At 46.5% G+C, this 12785-nt stretch overlaps 2 protein-coding genes across 2 annotated transcripts; one reads left to right on the forward strand and one right to left on the reverse strand.

The window, feature by feature from the left end:
- Positions 1 to 3818: 3818 nt before the first annotated feature.
- LOC122621085 (protein sly1 homolog) lies at positions 3819 to 6311 on the reverse strand. Its single transcript, XM_043798836.1, has 5 exons — positions 6105 to 6311; positions 5871 to 6030; positions 5125 to 5813; positions 4345 to 5054; positions 3819 to 4288 (listed from the first exon to the last, which is right to left on the reverse strand). Exons 1-5 carry the CDS (start codon positions 6130 to 6132, stop codon positions 3956 to 3958), a joined length of 1920 nt encoding a protein of 639 aa, XP_043654771.1. The 5' UTR covers positions 6133 to 6311; the 3' UTR covers positions 3819 to 3955.
- Positions 6312 to 6615: 304 nt separating this feature from the next.
- Positions 6616 to 10988, forward strand: LOC122621094 (out at first protein). Its single transcript, XM_043798848.1, is given in 4 exon segments — positions 6616 to 6996; positions 8956 to 9069; positions 9154 to 9472; positions 10031 to 10988. Coding segments are annotated over 4 exon segments (1467 nt in total). The 5' UTR covers positions 6616 to 6732; the 3' UTR covers positions 10801 to 10988.
- The last annotated feature ends 1797 nt before the right edge of the window (positions 10989 to 12785 follow it).

A 12785-nucleotide genomic window follows, 5' to 3' on the forward strand; every position in this document is an offset into this window, starting at 1 on the left:
TGCTAGCATTTAGAAATACTTATTTTTATTTTATTTATTTATTTGTTTTATTTGCTGCTTAGTTGCAAGTAAAGGGCTAACTTCATTTGCCCTCAAAGTAAGCCATCTCGCAGCTCCACCGCCTCTAAAACCCGAAACCGATCCGTTCTGTAACCACATGTTGGTCGGACTTTATTATCCACCAGTCTAAAATAAACCACACGCAGAAGTAAAACCATCGAGCAGCAAAAACTACTTATGCCCAATGGAGCTGGATGCGGGACGCGGGATGCGGGATGCTGGGATGCTGGCAGCTGGGAGGACGGGCAGGTTGGATATGGGCTGGGACATGGGCTCATGGGCTGGGTACTCGCTCCACGTTCCTCGTTCCTCTGGCCAGGTTCCCAGGGCAAGCAGATGCGGCAGACTTCTTCTCCGGCAGACAAAGCGGTGCGTGTGCAATTGCCAACTGCAGCCAGAGAAGCGTCAGCACAGGCCACCAAACTGGCCAAGATGCGGCAGGATCGGGGGCACTGCGAGGGGTGCTGGCGAGGATGGGGCTTCGACTGGGGCTGTGCGGCATAAATTGCGCATAAAACATGGAAAATGAAGCGATAAACTTGAGATACGCGATCGTAAAGCAAAGGCAACGTCGTCGTCTGCGTTGTCTTAGCTCTGCAGTCCGATCCGAAGATTCGAAATACACTGAGAGCTATAAGGTAGCTATTAGAATCTAAAACGAAAAAGTACAATTCATACGTCTTTTATCTGTATATTCATATATGACAGTTGATTATAAACCATATATTTTTAAATCCGAAAAAATACTTTTGAGTTGAGTTCTCCCCCATTTCTCTCAGTGCTCGAGGGCAGCATGTGGGGTAAGAGCCGAGCATGTCCAGGGTATTTGTTTATGTTTGATGAAGCTGTTGGCTGCTGTTTGTTGGTGGCCATTAGGAGCGGTCGGGCAAACAAAAAATCGCCCGAGGCCAGGATAATGAAGACCCAGAAAAGTAGGGTTCCTCCCTGGGAGAACCGCATCCTCCCCCATCCACTGCTCCCCCCTTTGGGGGCCCAGCGTCAGCCGGTTACATTTTGCCTGCATTTATTTCGATGTCGATTTTGTTTTCGTTTTGTTTTAATGATCGTTGGGGCGCTGGTGGGCGTGGCCGGGCCATGTGATGCGTCACGCAATAAGATTTTTGTTTAAATCAATTTCTTGTTGCACATCCTCTGATGGCTTTAGGAAATGGCCCACAGCCATGCGGGGTCCTCATCTTTTATTATTATTTTATTTCACATCTTGGGCCTCTGTTTTTTTTGTTTGCTTATTTAGCATGTTTTTTTTGGTAGCCCGGCTAACAAGCCGCTAACAAGCCAGCTCCTCAACCTCCTCCTCCAACTTCCTCCTTCCACTCCTTGCAGGATGATCCATCCATCCAGCCATTCCGCGCTGCTCTTTTATTGCCGGCAAATATTTGGAACCTCTACCTCTGCGCTTCGGCTCGTTTCTTCTTCGTCGATGGGTGCTGTATTATTATTTGGCTGATTAATTAACATGCCGCTCCCGATCTCCAAAAAGAGGACCACCGAGGGCGGCGGTGTCCAGAAGATGTTTACTGGTAGCACCAGCACGGCTGGCAACAACAATGGGATATTCCGACAAAACGCTGACAAGGATCATACAAGGCTCTACTGGGGGCAGCTGGGGGAGTCCGAAGGTCTGGCGCAGATCAAACAAAATTAGAATGTAAAGTCGACGGACATGTGTAGTGGAGTATTTAGATAAAGTGAAATTTAACTATATTTTATATTCAACAGAAACATGGATGTTCAATAGAAGCAGGGGAAAACTTAAGTTTCATTTACCACAACCACAAGGGTTATGCCCTCCAATATGAGCCCAGATATCTGGCCAGATCTCGGCAGACTCTTCACTTCGAGTCCATTCATTGGGTCTGGAGATCCGCAGTCGAAGCTGAAGATGAAGCTGAAACTGAACCTAAAGCTGAGTCTGAGTCTGAGTCTGAGTCTGAAGATCGCCTTCTCTGTCTGGCCGGCCGGCACTTCATTTTGTGGGATCGTCCGACCGCCTGACTGGCTGTTCGAGTCCGGCTCCTCGAATTTTGGAATTTGTTCTGCCTTGTTAAGAGTTGTTAAGATTATGATATATGTATGGGGTATGTCGGCGACTGTGTGTGTGTGCTGGTAGAGATTGGGAGAATGTGGCACGGCGGGAGCGGATCCGGCAGAACCATCCAGCAAGACGACGACAGCGGCGGCCATTATGATTCACAGCAGGAATGTGGGAAACGGCTGCCTGACCATTTTATTTTTTCCTCGATTTTTGGGTCTCGACGGCGGAGGAGCTCCACACACCGCACTCCACACATCACACAGATACGCACGCACACTGCGACAGTTGCATTTACCACATAATCGATTCATGCATGTGGCAAGTTAAGAATTTCTTTCATGTTGCGTTCTCGTTGTTAGTTTCTGTAGTCGTTTTTCCCTCTCATTTTTTCCTTATGATTTGTTTGAGCCGCATCTTTTCGGACCACCCGTGAAATCACTTTGGGTTACCAGTTTCTGGCTGGGAGTTCGACTTCTCGTTTCCCCTGTACTTTTGGTTTTTTTTTTTTGGTTTTTTTTGTGGAGTCTCTTGGACTTTTTTTTGGGACTTGGGCTTTTGTTAAATTGCTCTTGTTTATGTTAACATTTAAATTGTGGCCACGGGTAGTCTGGATAGTAACCCAACCCCGGCTGCCCAACCAAAACCAATATTTAAACTCAACGCTCCATGAATAATCATCGTCATCGTCATCATCTCTTCTGCGGCCTTTCAGCGGAGCCATCAATTCTGATTTACCAAAAGTGTTAATTAGGCATCGTATCGGTTTTTTCTTCTCCATATTTTCTCATTTTTTTTTTATTTTTTGGTATTTGTTTGCCGCTTATCTCGGGAAACTTCCTACAGTGGTGTGGATATGGTTGGAAATATCTTCAGTTCGCGCTTTTCTTTTTTCTTGGGGGAAATTTCGGGGTTGACAACTATAATGATATACACTATACTATTTTTAAACAATCTCTTGTTTTATAGAAGCAATTCTATGAACATGGCAGCTATTAGCTTTGTTATTACAATTGAATTCTATAATTTTGTATCGGTGAATGAGGTTCTTTAAACATTCATTTCCTTCTAGTACTAATTCGAATTTTGATTTACATATAAGGTACATCATCTCCTTTAGATTAAACCAAAGATGGGCTTTCAGGGATAATTTAACGCTCATCTTTGATGGACTTGCCTGCCTGCGCGTCTCCCGAGGAAGCGACATTCAATCAGAGCTGCAGAGCTTCGAAAAAATCCGCTGAGTGCTCCAGTGCGCTGCCATCGACAGCGGCAACGACTCGCCTCGGTCCGTTCCATTCATAGTTGGTCAGGGATATAGTGCTAATTGCTGGGTGCTGTCCCTGCCAGCTTCTGCGCCTGTCCCCAAGTGCCGCGCATAGTTGTCGCCCCATAATTGTGGCACCGCCGCCGAAGGCAACCGGGCATCAGGCATCGGGATGGCTGGGCCATCATCGCCTCAGCCGTTGACTGGTTGTCTGTCAGCTGTCCATCAAAGCGTTGCCAAGTTGGTGTTAATGGGTGCCTAGAATGCGAGTGCCCCTGCCCGCCGCCGAGCTCCCATACCAGCAACTCCGACACCAGCTCCCTGGGCTTGTTGTACACGAGGCTACGCATGTTTTTGCTTGTTGTCCTTCGGGGATTAAGCGTCAGGTTGGAGTAATTGCCGAGTGCTGAGCTCTGCCGTTGCGTTCGCTTGCTTCTCTTCTTTTTTTTGCCTGGCATTTAATTTATTTTTGGATATGCTTAAAGTAAACGAAAGAAGCCACACAGACACACATGCACATGCACCCAAAACCCGGTCCACTCCGCTCAGCAGCAATGGAATCGGAGCAGCCGCTCCTAACTCGTCGCAGTCGGCGACTGGATCTCGCCGCCCAAGGCGGAGAGCTCCTTGAGGAACTGCCTCGCGTTGGTCAGCGTGGAAGCGCCATAAATGATCCGCCGTTGCACATTGGACGTTTGCTTCTGTTTGATGAAGTCCACCAGGTTCTGGTACTCGATGTAGTTGCCTCCGCCGACCATAAACACCACCGCGTCCTGGAATGGAGCCCGGTTTTTGGGCAGCACGTCGCCTCCTTTGAGCAGCTTGGGATCCAGATAAAGGTAGTCATCCGTTTCCGCATTGCTGCGGCACTCCATCACCTGCTCGGTGATCTTGGTCACGGGAAGATTCTGCAAGGAATTAAGAAATTAAAACACGTTTTTTGTATTCAGAAGGGAGAACCTACATGTCGCTTAACCACCAGATTCTTGACGCCCTCCATCACGAAGGAGCTGCCCTGTGAGACGAGCTTAGTGAACATGGACACAGTCTTGGTGCCGCCACCCTCGTACTGGGTGGCTTGGCTGATGCTCGGCGATCGGTTCATGATTCCCTTCCAGCGCTGCACGTACGCAAGGGCAGTTAGATCACAACCGGCTGCCTGCAGCGCCTCCTTGAGCCGCTCCTGCTCCGATTCGGGTAGCTGCTGCGCACAGATAAAGTAGATGATGTACAGACGCAGCTTGTCTTCCGCCTGGCCAAACTCTCCATCCCGCAGTAGGTCCAGCAGCGGTCTGTCCAGCGTTTGCTTGGACATGACCTTCTCCTCGATCTCAAAGAACGAATCCAGTCGGCGAGCCTTAATGAAGTTCAGGATTGCAGTGGCGATCTTGGTGTGCATGTCGATCAGTCGCTTCTTCTCCATCAGTTGGGGCAGCGAATTGACGGCATTGGTGAGCCTGGCCGTGGTGTCGTTGACCAGGGAGAATGCAATGTCCGACTCGCCCTCGATACCCATTGAGGTCTTCAAGCGCTTGATCTCCTCCTCGGAATTCCGATAGGACTCCAGCTCCTCCTGGATGGCCTCGGCCACTGTGGGAAACGGACTGCCCTTGTGCGTCATCCAGAAGCGATCGTTGCGGTCCAAATCGCACGCCTTGGGCTTCTTGCGTGCTCCTAAAAAGTAGGATATCATAGTTGGTGAGTGTGAGCCATTCAGGCCTTGATTATAAATAATTTTACTTGCCCGCACTAGCCGTCTCGTCCTCCACGTAGACCAGATTCAGACCCAAGTCCAGGACATCGTGCACCAGCGCCTGATACGACCAGGTGTGATGGAGCGGTGTTGCTAGATCCATGTTCCTGTCCAGCAGCAGGAGCACAGGCCTCTGAAAGCTGAACACTCCGCCGCCGGCCTGCGTGGCATCCATATGGAACAAATTGGCACGCGCATCCCAGAGGTTCTCGCGCAGCTTCTTCTCCAGCTTGCGGGCCACCATTTCAGCGGCACTGTTCCGCGGACAGCGGATGATGGGCACATTGCCCAGGGTCACAAACAGGGCGAAGAGCGAGTCCACAATGGAGTCCATCAGGGCCTCCATCTCCTCATCGCGCGTGTTGGCCCGGTTGATGGCGTAGTAGGAGAGCTGATCGCTTTGCTGGTGCTTTAGGATGAAGAAGTCATCCTCCAGACTGATGAAGTTCACATACTGGTCGTAAACGCGATGGATGTTGGCCACGCAACCGGCATGCAGTGCTGCGGCGGCCAGATTCTCGATTTTGCTGCGCGTGATGGGCGCTAGGAAGTTCAGGTGGTACACGTCGTATAGTCCGTTCGAGAAGTCCTGCTGAATCCTGTCCAGATTCTCATCGGTGGGCAGGCAGAAGTATATAGCCGGCACATCCGGAATGGAGTCACGATCCGAGTGGAGTTGCCTGCAGGTATACTGAAACATGAATTCCTGGCTTCCTGGAGGATCTAGCACCACTTACACATGCAGGGTCACGCCCAATTCGCGCAGCTCCTTGATGGAAATAATGGGCGATATGATGTCCTGGCCAACGCGATCGTAGATGAGGATCTTCCACACCGGCTCGGCAGCTAGGGCTTTCGGCTGCTGCGAGTTCAAATTAAGCATCTGCTTAATGGCATCTGCAATGATTAATAGCAAAAGCCATAAATTAGTTTTTCCACTCAACGGAGACATTGTTTTCCAAGTTTCTCACTGATTTGGCGCTCCCGCAGGGTCAGCATTGTATGGTCCGTCCTTTGCCTGTCGTTCTGAGTTGGTTTACGTGGATTTTTAACAACCTATGTCCCTTTTAACAGCTAAAAAACATAGTTTACAAAAAAACAACACGTCACAAGCGACTGCGAGGCAACGCGTTTTGGCCAAATTTAGTGCATAGTGCAGGCATCAGCTGTGCGGCTAGTGCGACCGTTAGCAGTGAAAAAACCAAGATGGGTATTTAAATACCAAAGTAACTGAATGTGCAATTTAATGTATTCATAAGTAGTCTTGCTTGTTACAGGTCTTTCTTAAGCTTAGCATGATGCTTGACCGAAATGAAAGTAACAATTTATATCTATAAATATATGTGCCAGTGTAATTCAGCTATATTAGCTTGGCATATTTCGTACAATCTAAATTTGTTGGCTACAGTTTGAGAAGGTTGGCAGCGCTTCTCGGATTCCCGCACGGTCACACCTGACAGCTGATTTCGAAAAGTCACCTTCCAGTGAGTTTCCCCATTTTTCGTCAGTTATTTTCCTTTCGTCGACGCGAGTGGTTCGTTGTTTCGTGTGGTTTTATTTACAAGTTACTGTCAGTGTCGCATCGCATTCGCATTCGCAATGATCATGAAAGCGGAGCATCCGCACCAGCACATCGCAACTGCCGCGAATGCGGCACGCCAGGCGCAGATCCGCTGGCGAGTTACGCACTTTAAGGCACTGAGCCGCATAAGAACACCTTCGCAGGGCACTTGCTGCGGTCGCGTCGTTAGTAAAAATCACTTTTTCAAGCACAGTCGCGCTTTTCTGTGGTTCCTGCTCTGCAACCTAGTGATGGGCGTGGACCGCGCCCACTCCCAGCTGCTCATCAACGTCCAAAATCAGGTGCGAAATCACAAAATTGTGGCTCAAAACACTTGAATTCCAACAAAAACGCAATACGCAACAACAACAAACAGTGACGCTGGCAGCGCTGCCCATCTGATTTTCGAACATCTCATTTCGAAAATGAGCGCGCCAAAACAAAACAATTTAAAACGCGAGAGAATGAGAGAGAGCTAAAGAGAGGCGCTAAAGATAAATAAACAATCTGCGAGCAAATTTAAAGGGATTAATATTAAAAGCATAATAAATCAGTGATAGCAATGACTTGTAGTCAGCACAATTGTCATTTTGACACATATATCTGTATCTGTCATAATGTGTGACACTAGCAAATGTGCCAAATACTACAATATATTTTTAGAGTCAGCAAAGATTAGTTAACAACAATTTAGTTTGATAATTGATAAGCAATGCTTAGTTCGCTGTTATGTAGACCCAGGTCATGGAATGGAGTAATCTAATAAGCTGTTGAGTTTCCCTGATAAATTTCATGGATCGCACACCAGACTAATTTGAATACTGATGCACTACGCACCCTGATTAGGTTTTCCAATTTAGATTCGGGCAGCACAGGTGCACAACAAATCAAATCCCCTATTGATTTATGCAAAATATAGGATTGTCCGAATGGGAACGTGTTCTGTGTTCTATCTAATTAGTGGACTGTTAAGTAGGCCAGCTAATCCATCGATGTCTGATGACCATAGCACAAAGCACTGTTCTACATGCTTGCAACACCATGAAGCACATACAATTGTACATATTTACATACATACATATGTATGTACAGTTCAATGCCAGTATTGAAACTTTCACTGGCCTGACATTTCGTTTTTCCACTTTAATATTAGTTGGCTTTGTTTGACTGGCTCAATATTGACACTTTGCTTTCGGCTTTTCCATAAATTTTAGATTAGTTGGCCGAAAAAGCACCGGGCCTTTGAAATGAAGGCAGCCTCTCGCTCTCCCTCTCTCTTTCGCTTTCGCTCTCACTTGCTCACAGCGTATTTTCGTACATCTTTGTTTACATGTGACATCCTTCATTGTTCTCTGCGCTCTGTCCCTGGCCCCAAAAGGCTCTCTTCCCTCGCTCCTCCATCCTGCATCCTTCCTCCTCTCTTCGCTCCTCTCACTTCTCTCGGTTATTCTTTGTTTACATGCGCCTTTGTGCAAACACACGGAAAACCCAGCAGCAACAAGAACAAACCAGGAAGTGTAGGTGTTACGTGGGTCGAAACTCGAAATACCCTTGGAGACCCACTTCATAGTAGTTCTATCAGATAATCAGTCCTAATTCCTTGCCATTTACTGAAATAAATTGGGAACAATGATTAAACTAAAAACCAATGCTTTTACCACCACAAATACGGAACTACCATTACTGAATTCAAATATTTGAATTAGTTATTTGCTCGTGAATTCAAGGGTATCATATTTAGCCACATAAAGAAGTTAATACCTTTTCTAAAAATACATTTCACAAACTTGTATCTAAGTTCGTAATAGTCTAGACCAGGGTATCCTAACAAAAACAGCACCCACATCCAACGAATTTGCTCATGTACACGTGTAGAGGGCAAATACTGCTGCTGTTGTTGTTGAACTACATTTCGAGATGTCGTGGGAGCAGGAGTGGACTGCTCCTCCCCATCCTCATCCTTCCCTTTGCCAAACCCCATCCCACTCATCTCGTTTTCGTTGGCGCCCGCCCCCATGTTTTGCTTTTTTCTATTTTTCAACTCTCTTGACTCTAATTTGGTTCATGGCCGCCCAGCTCCAGGAGCTGTCATAGTTAATTTAAGTCCTGCCAACGTAAGGAACCTCTCTGCATCATCCCGTGGCTGCCTTTGTGCCGCATTAATATTTTAGCTGGCTGGGGGAGGGAATGCCGAGAATGTAATTTAACACTTGTTGCTCTCTAATCCGTTTCATTTCCTGTTTCTTTTATTTGTTTTGCAGGGCGGCGAGGTGATCCAGGAGAGTATTACCTCCAACATCGGCGAGGACCTGATAACGCTGGAGTTTCAGAAGACCGACGGAACGCTCATCACCCAGGTCATCGACTTTCGCAATGTGAGTTAAGAATCCGCGGCTCTGGAGAGCAGTGCGAGAGCCAGCAAATTGAAATTGAAACACTCTTATCCGTCTGCCCCGCAGGAGGTTCAAATCCTCAAGGCCTTGGTTCTCGGCGAGGAGGAGCGTGGCCAGAGCCAGTACCAGGTCATGTGCTTCGCCACCAAGTTCAACAAGGGCGACTTCATCTCCTCGGCGGCCATGGCCAAGCTGCGCCAGAAGAATCCGCACACCATCCGCACGCCCGAGGAGGACAAGGGCCGCGAGACCTTCACCATGAGCAGCTGGGTGCAGCTCAATCGCTCCCTGCCCATCACGAGGCATCTGCAGGGACTCTGCGCCGAGGCCATGGACGCCACCTACGTCCGGGATGTGGACCTCAAGGCTTGGGCGGAGCTGCCAGGTGAGTGCTTCCCCATGGACTTTAAAATGGAATTCCCATTTCGAACATTTCGCATGTTTATCCGCGGGGGTTGAATGGTTTTCATTAGTTTCCGCCCCCTTTTAAATTTGTTTGCCATTCGACAATGAAATTTTTTGGGGCATATTAAAATCGTTTGTGCTACTGATTATTTAATGTTCGACATATAAAAAGTTATCGCGTGCACTGCGCAACATGGCTGAAGTATGGCACAAAAAACATTAATAAAACGAATCTATAAAAGCTATACTGCATATATGCAGTACTGAACGAGTTAAAGCATTCATTGCCAGTTTAAACAAGTGCTTTTAAAATTAAATACCAGTTTATATGCGACAACGAAAACATTGAAGAATGTTAATCGAAAGTTAGGACTTGAGTTAGAGAAATCCCCCTGAAATCTTGATAGAAATAACAAAGTGAGGCAAAACTTCAGTACAGATATCGACCAGTTCTGGGGGTATTTGCAACTTTGAAACTTTTTGTTTACGTTTTTGTTTCTGTTTCGCTTTCCGTTCGCTGCACTCCGGCTACCGGCAGGCTCCTCGATTTCCAGCCTGGAGGCGGCCACCGAGAAGTTCCCGGACACGCTCTCGACGCGCTGCAACGAGGTGAGCAGCCTGTGGGCGCCCTGCCTGTGCAACCTGGAGACCTGCATCGGCTGGTATCCCTGCGGACTCAAGTACTGCAAGGGCAAGGGAGTCGCGGGAGCGGACTCGTCGGGCGCCCAGCAGCAGGCACAGTCGACGAATTATCGCTGCGGCATCAAGACCTGCCGCAAGTGCACACAGTTCACCTATTATGTGCGGCAGAAACAACAGTGCCTCTGGGATGAATGACGACGCGGCGAGCTGCAGCTGATGCAGATGCAGATGCGCTGCGCCAGGCGGCGGAATGGGAGCGAGATTGAGGATGATGCCAGTGCCACCTGCCCGGGTGGCGAAACAAGAGCAGCTACCACAACGGCGACAATAACTGGCGGGGGGACTGGGGGAAGTGGGAAGCAGGATACAACGGCAGCGACAACAACGACGACCAACAAATTACGCCAACTGCTTTTGTTGGTCCAGCAGCAGATGCCTTTTGCTCTGTGGAGTTTTCCGGTCCATCACATTTCCCACCACCCCCCCAAGTCCCAATCCCAGTCCCACTCCCAATCCCATTCCCAGTCCCAATTCCAACATAAGCCCAGCCGGCAGCAGCAACAGCATCAGCATCATTCTCAGGTTGCCTCCACTTCGCATCAGCAGTCATCACCATCATCATCGCCATCATCATCGTCGTCCGCAATGGCCGCCATCGTTGCGTGATAATGAACGCTTGAAAAACCCAACTTCCCCAATCCACTATACGTCCAGGAAAAAAACGAGTGCTGACACTTTTTCCGCTCACGATTCAAGATTCTGGACGCGGACATTCGAATGCAAGCCACTGGATGGAGGTTATGCTACAGCAAAAAAGGAGTAAAGCGAAATAAATGTAAAAATGTGCTTCTGTATACTATGTATATATATGTATATTTAACGATGATTAGCTTTTAGCCAGCTCACGTTTTACGCTTATGCCGGATTTCGTTTAGACCTAGATTAGGTGTCCTTATTCAATTTAATCCTAAGAGAGAGCTCGCTGAATTAAAGGTTAAGCACTTTTGAGACATAGTCCTTTGCCGTCTAATCCTTTTATACTATTTGATCCCTTATCGAATCTTTACATTTCCTAAGACATAGCTCTACAACCTTAAACTTATTGATTTACCTATAACAGCAGCACCTTTCCTGTAATTATCTATCACTCTTTAGATCTTTCTTAACTTTTTCCAAGGTATTTGAGAATTTATAGCAATTTTTGCTCGCAGCTTTCTTTGCTTGCTCACCTTTTAGGTCCACTTTCAATTTGTTTACTTTGCCCGTTCACTCCATACTTTCTCATCCACATTGTGTGCAGCAATTTCGTTTCAATTACCCTTTCAGAGCGCTTTATATTTCCTTTGTTTGCCTTTATCTCCACTTCACTTACCTTAACTGAAGCCTGATTAGATGTATTAAGATCGTTGGACACAATATCACGTTTCACGCCCTCTCCACTCGTGTTGCGTTGAGCTCAAGAATATTAAATAGGTATAGAAGTATAAATAAATTAAATGTGGCCTTAGCATATTTTACGAGCGGTAGAAAAAGGACATTAATTGAACTAAGGAATGTGACAGGCGTTGGCAAAACTCGGAATTAATTGTGCTCATAATAGTTGTAACAGAAACAAAAACAGAAAAAACCACAAGAATAAGATATATTGCCATTTGGGGGATGGTGAATGTGGAGAATTCGACTAACCAAAACGACTGCCGCATAGAAAGCTTTTGTATCTTACCACTCGAAAATGGCTGTTTGAGATACAACATCCCGTTTCTTTCCTCCTAATCTTTCCCTTTAAATCTAAACCTTAATAACTAGACCGTAAACACGCCTGCCTTTTTGCCTTTGACTTGTAACCTTTTCCACTTTGTATTCGAAAACAAATGAAATACCTTACGATGGCAAAACCTTAAGCAAATTGATTGATACCAATAATAAACAATACCAAGAACAATAATCTATTGTATAAATTTCAAGAACCTAGTCTATTTAGAGTGTTAGAATGGCATATTTTCCTAAAAGCGTACTACAAACAAAAACAAAAAAAAAACCAAACCAAAACCAGAAGTTGTAAACCAGTTTCGACAACAAGAAAAACCAACGGTGATAATAATTTTTTCTACGATATAGGAAGACAGCTCCTTTGACTTACTGTATAAAATGTAATGGAAACGAATTGATCAAGTGTAAAAATTGATTAGTATTACTAAGCATTTAAAACTGGTAAGACTCGATGATCTGAATTGTGTAAAGAGCATTTGCCAATATTAACGATTAATCGATAGCGACTAGTCCTAACTAAGAAATTGACATTAATAATTAGTCTTAATACAAATGCTGACGAATTCTACGTTTTATAAAAAAGGAACAGTAATGAAAAAATTACCCATTGACTTTCATTTCTTGTGAATGGAATAATTCTGTTTCAGGCTTATTTGCATTGATTTCGACTGGATGCGATGGAAAGCCCAGTGTAGCAATGCATTTTCCTAATCATTGGAGGGCTCCCCGCCGGAATGGCCAACCTCTCAATGCATTAAAATGCCCGGCATGCTGTGCGTTGTTTGCGCACTCCTCGCAGCTCCTTCGCCAGGAACCTTCCAAGGATCCTTCCGCTGCGAGGCCCGCATCCGCATCCTGTCTGCAGTGCCGGCTGCACGAAA

The sequence above is a fragment of the Drosophila teissieri genome, chromosome 2L (assembly GCF_016746235.2).
Source record: "Drosophila teissieri strain GT53w chromosome 2L, Prin_Dtei_1.1, whole genome shotgun sequence".
Taxonomy (NCBI): Eukaryota; Metazoa; Arthropoda; class Insecta; order Diptera; family Drosophilidae; genus Drosophila; species Drosophila teissieri.

Excerpts from the sequence above, each read along its gene's own strand:
- LOC122621085 (XM_043798836.1), bottom strand. The coding sequence starts at position 6,132 with ATGCTGACCCTGCGGGAGCGCCAAATCA. Across the intron at positions 6,031-6,104 it reads CCTGCGGGAGCGCCAAATCA|ATGCCATTAAGCAGATGCTT; the intron begins GTGAGAAACTTG and ends TAATCATTGCAG. Across the intron at positions 5,055-5,124 it reads GGACGAGACGGCTAGTGCGG|GAGCACGCAAGAAGCCCAAG; the intron begins GCAAGTAAAATT and ends CCTACTTTTTAG.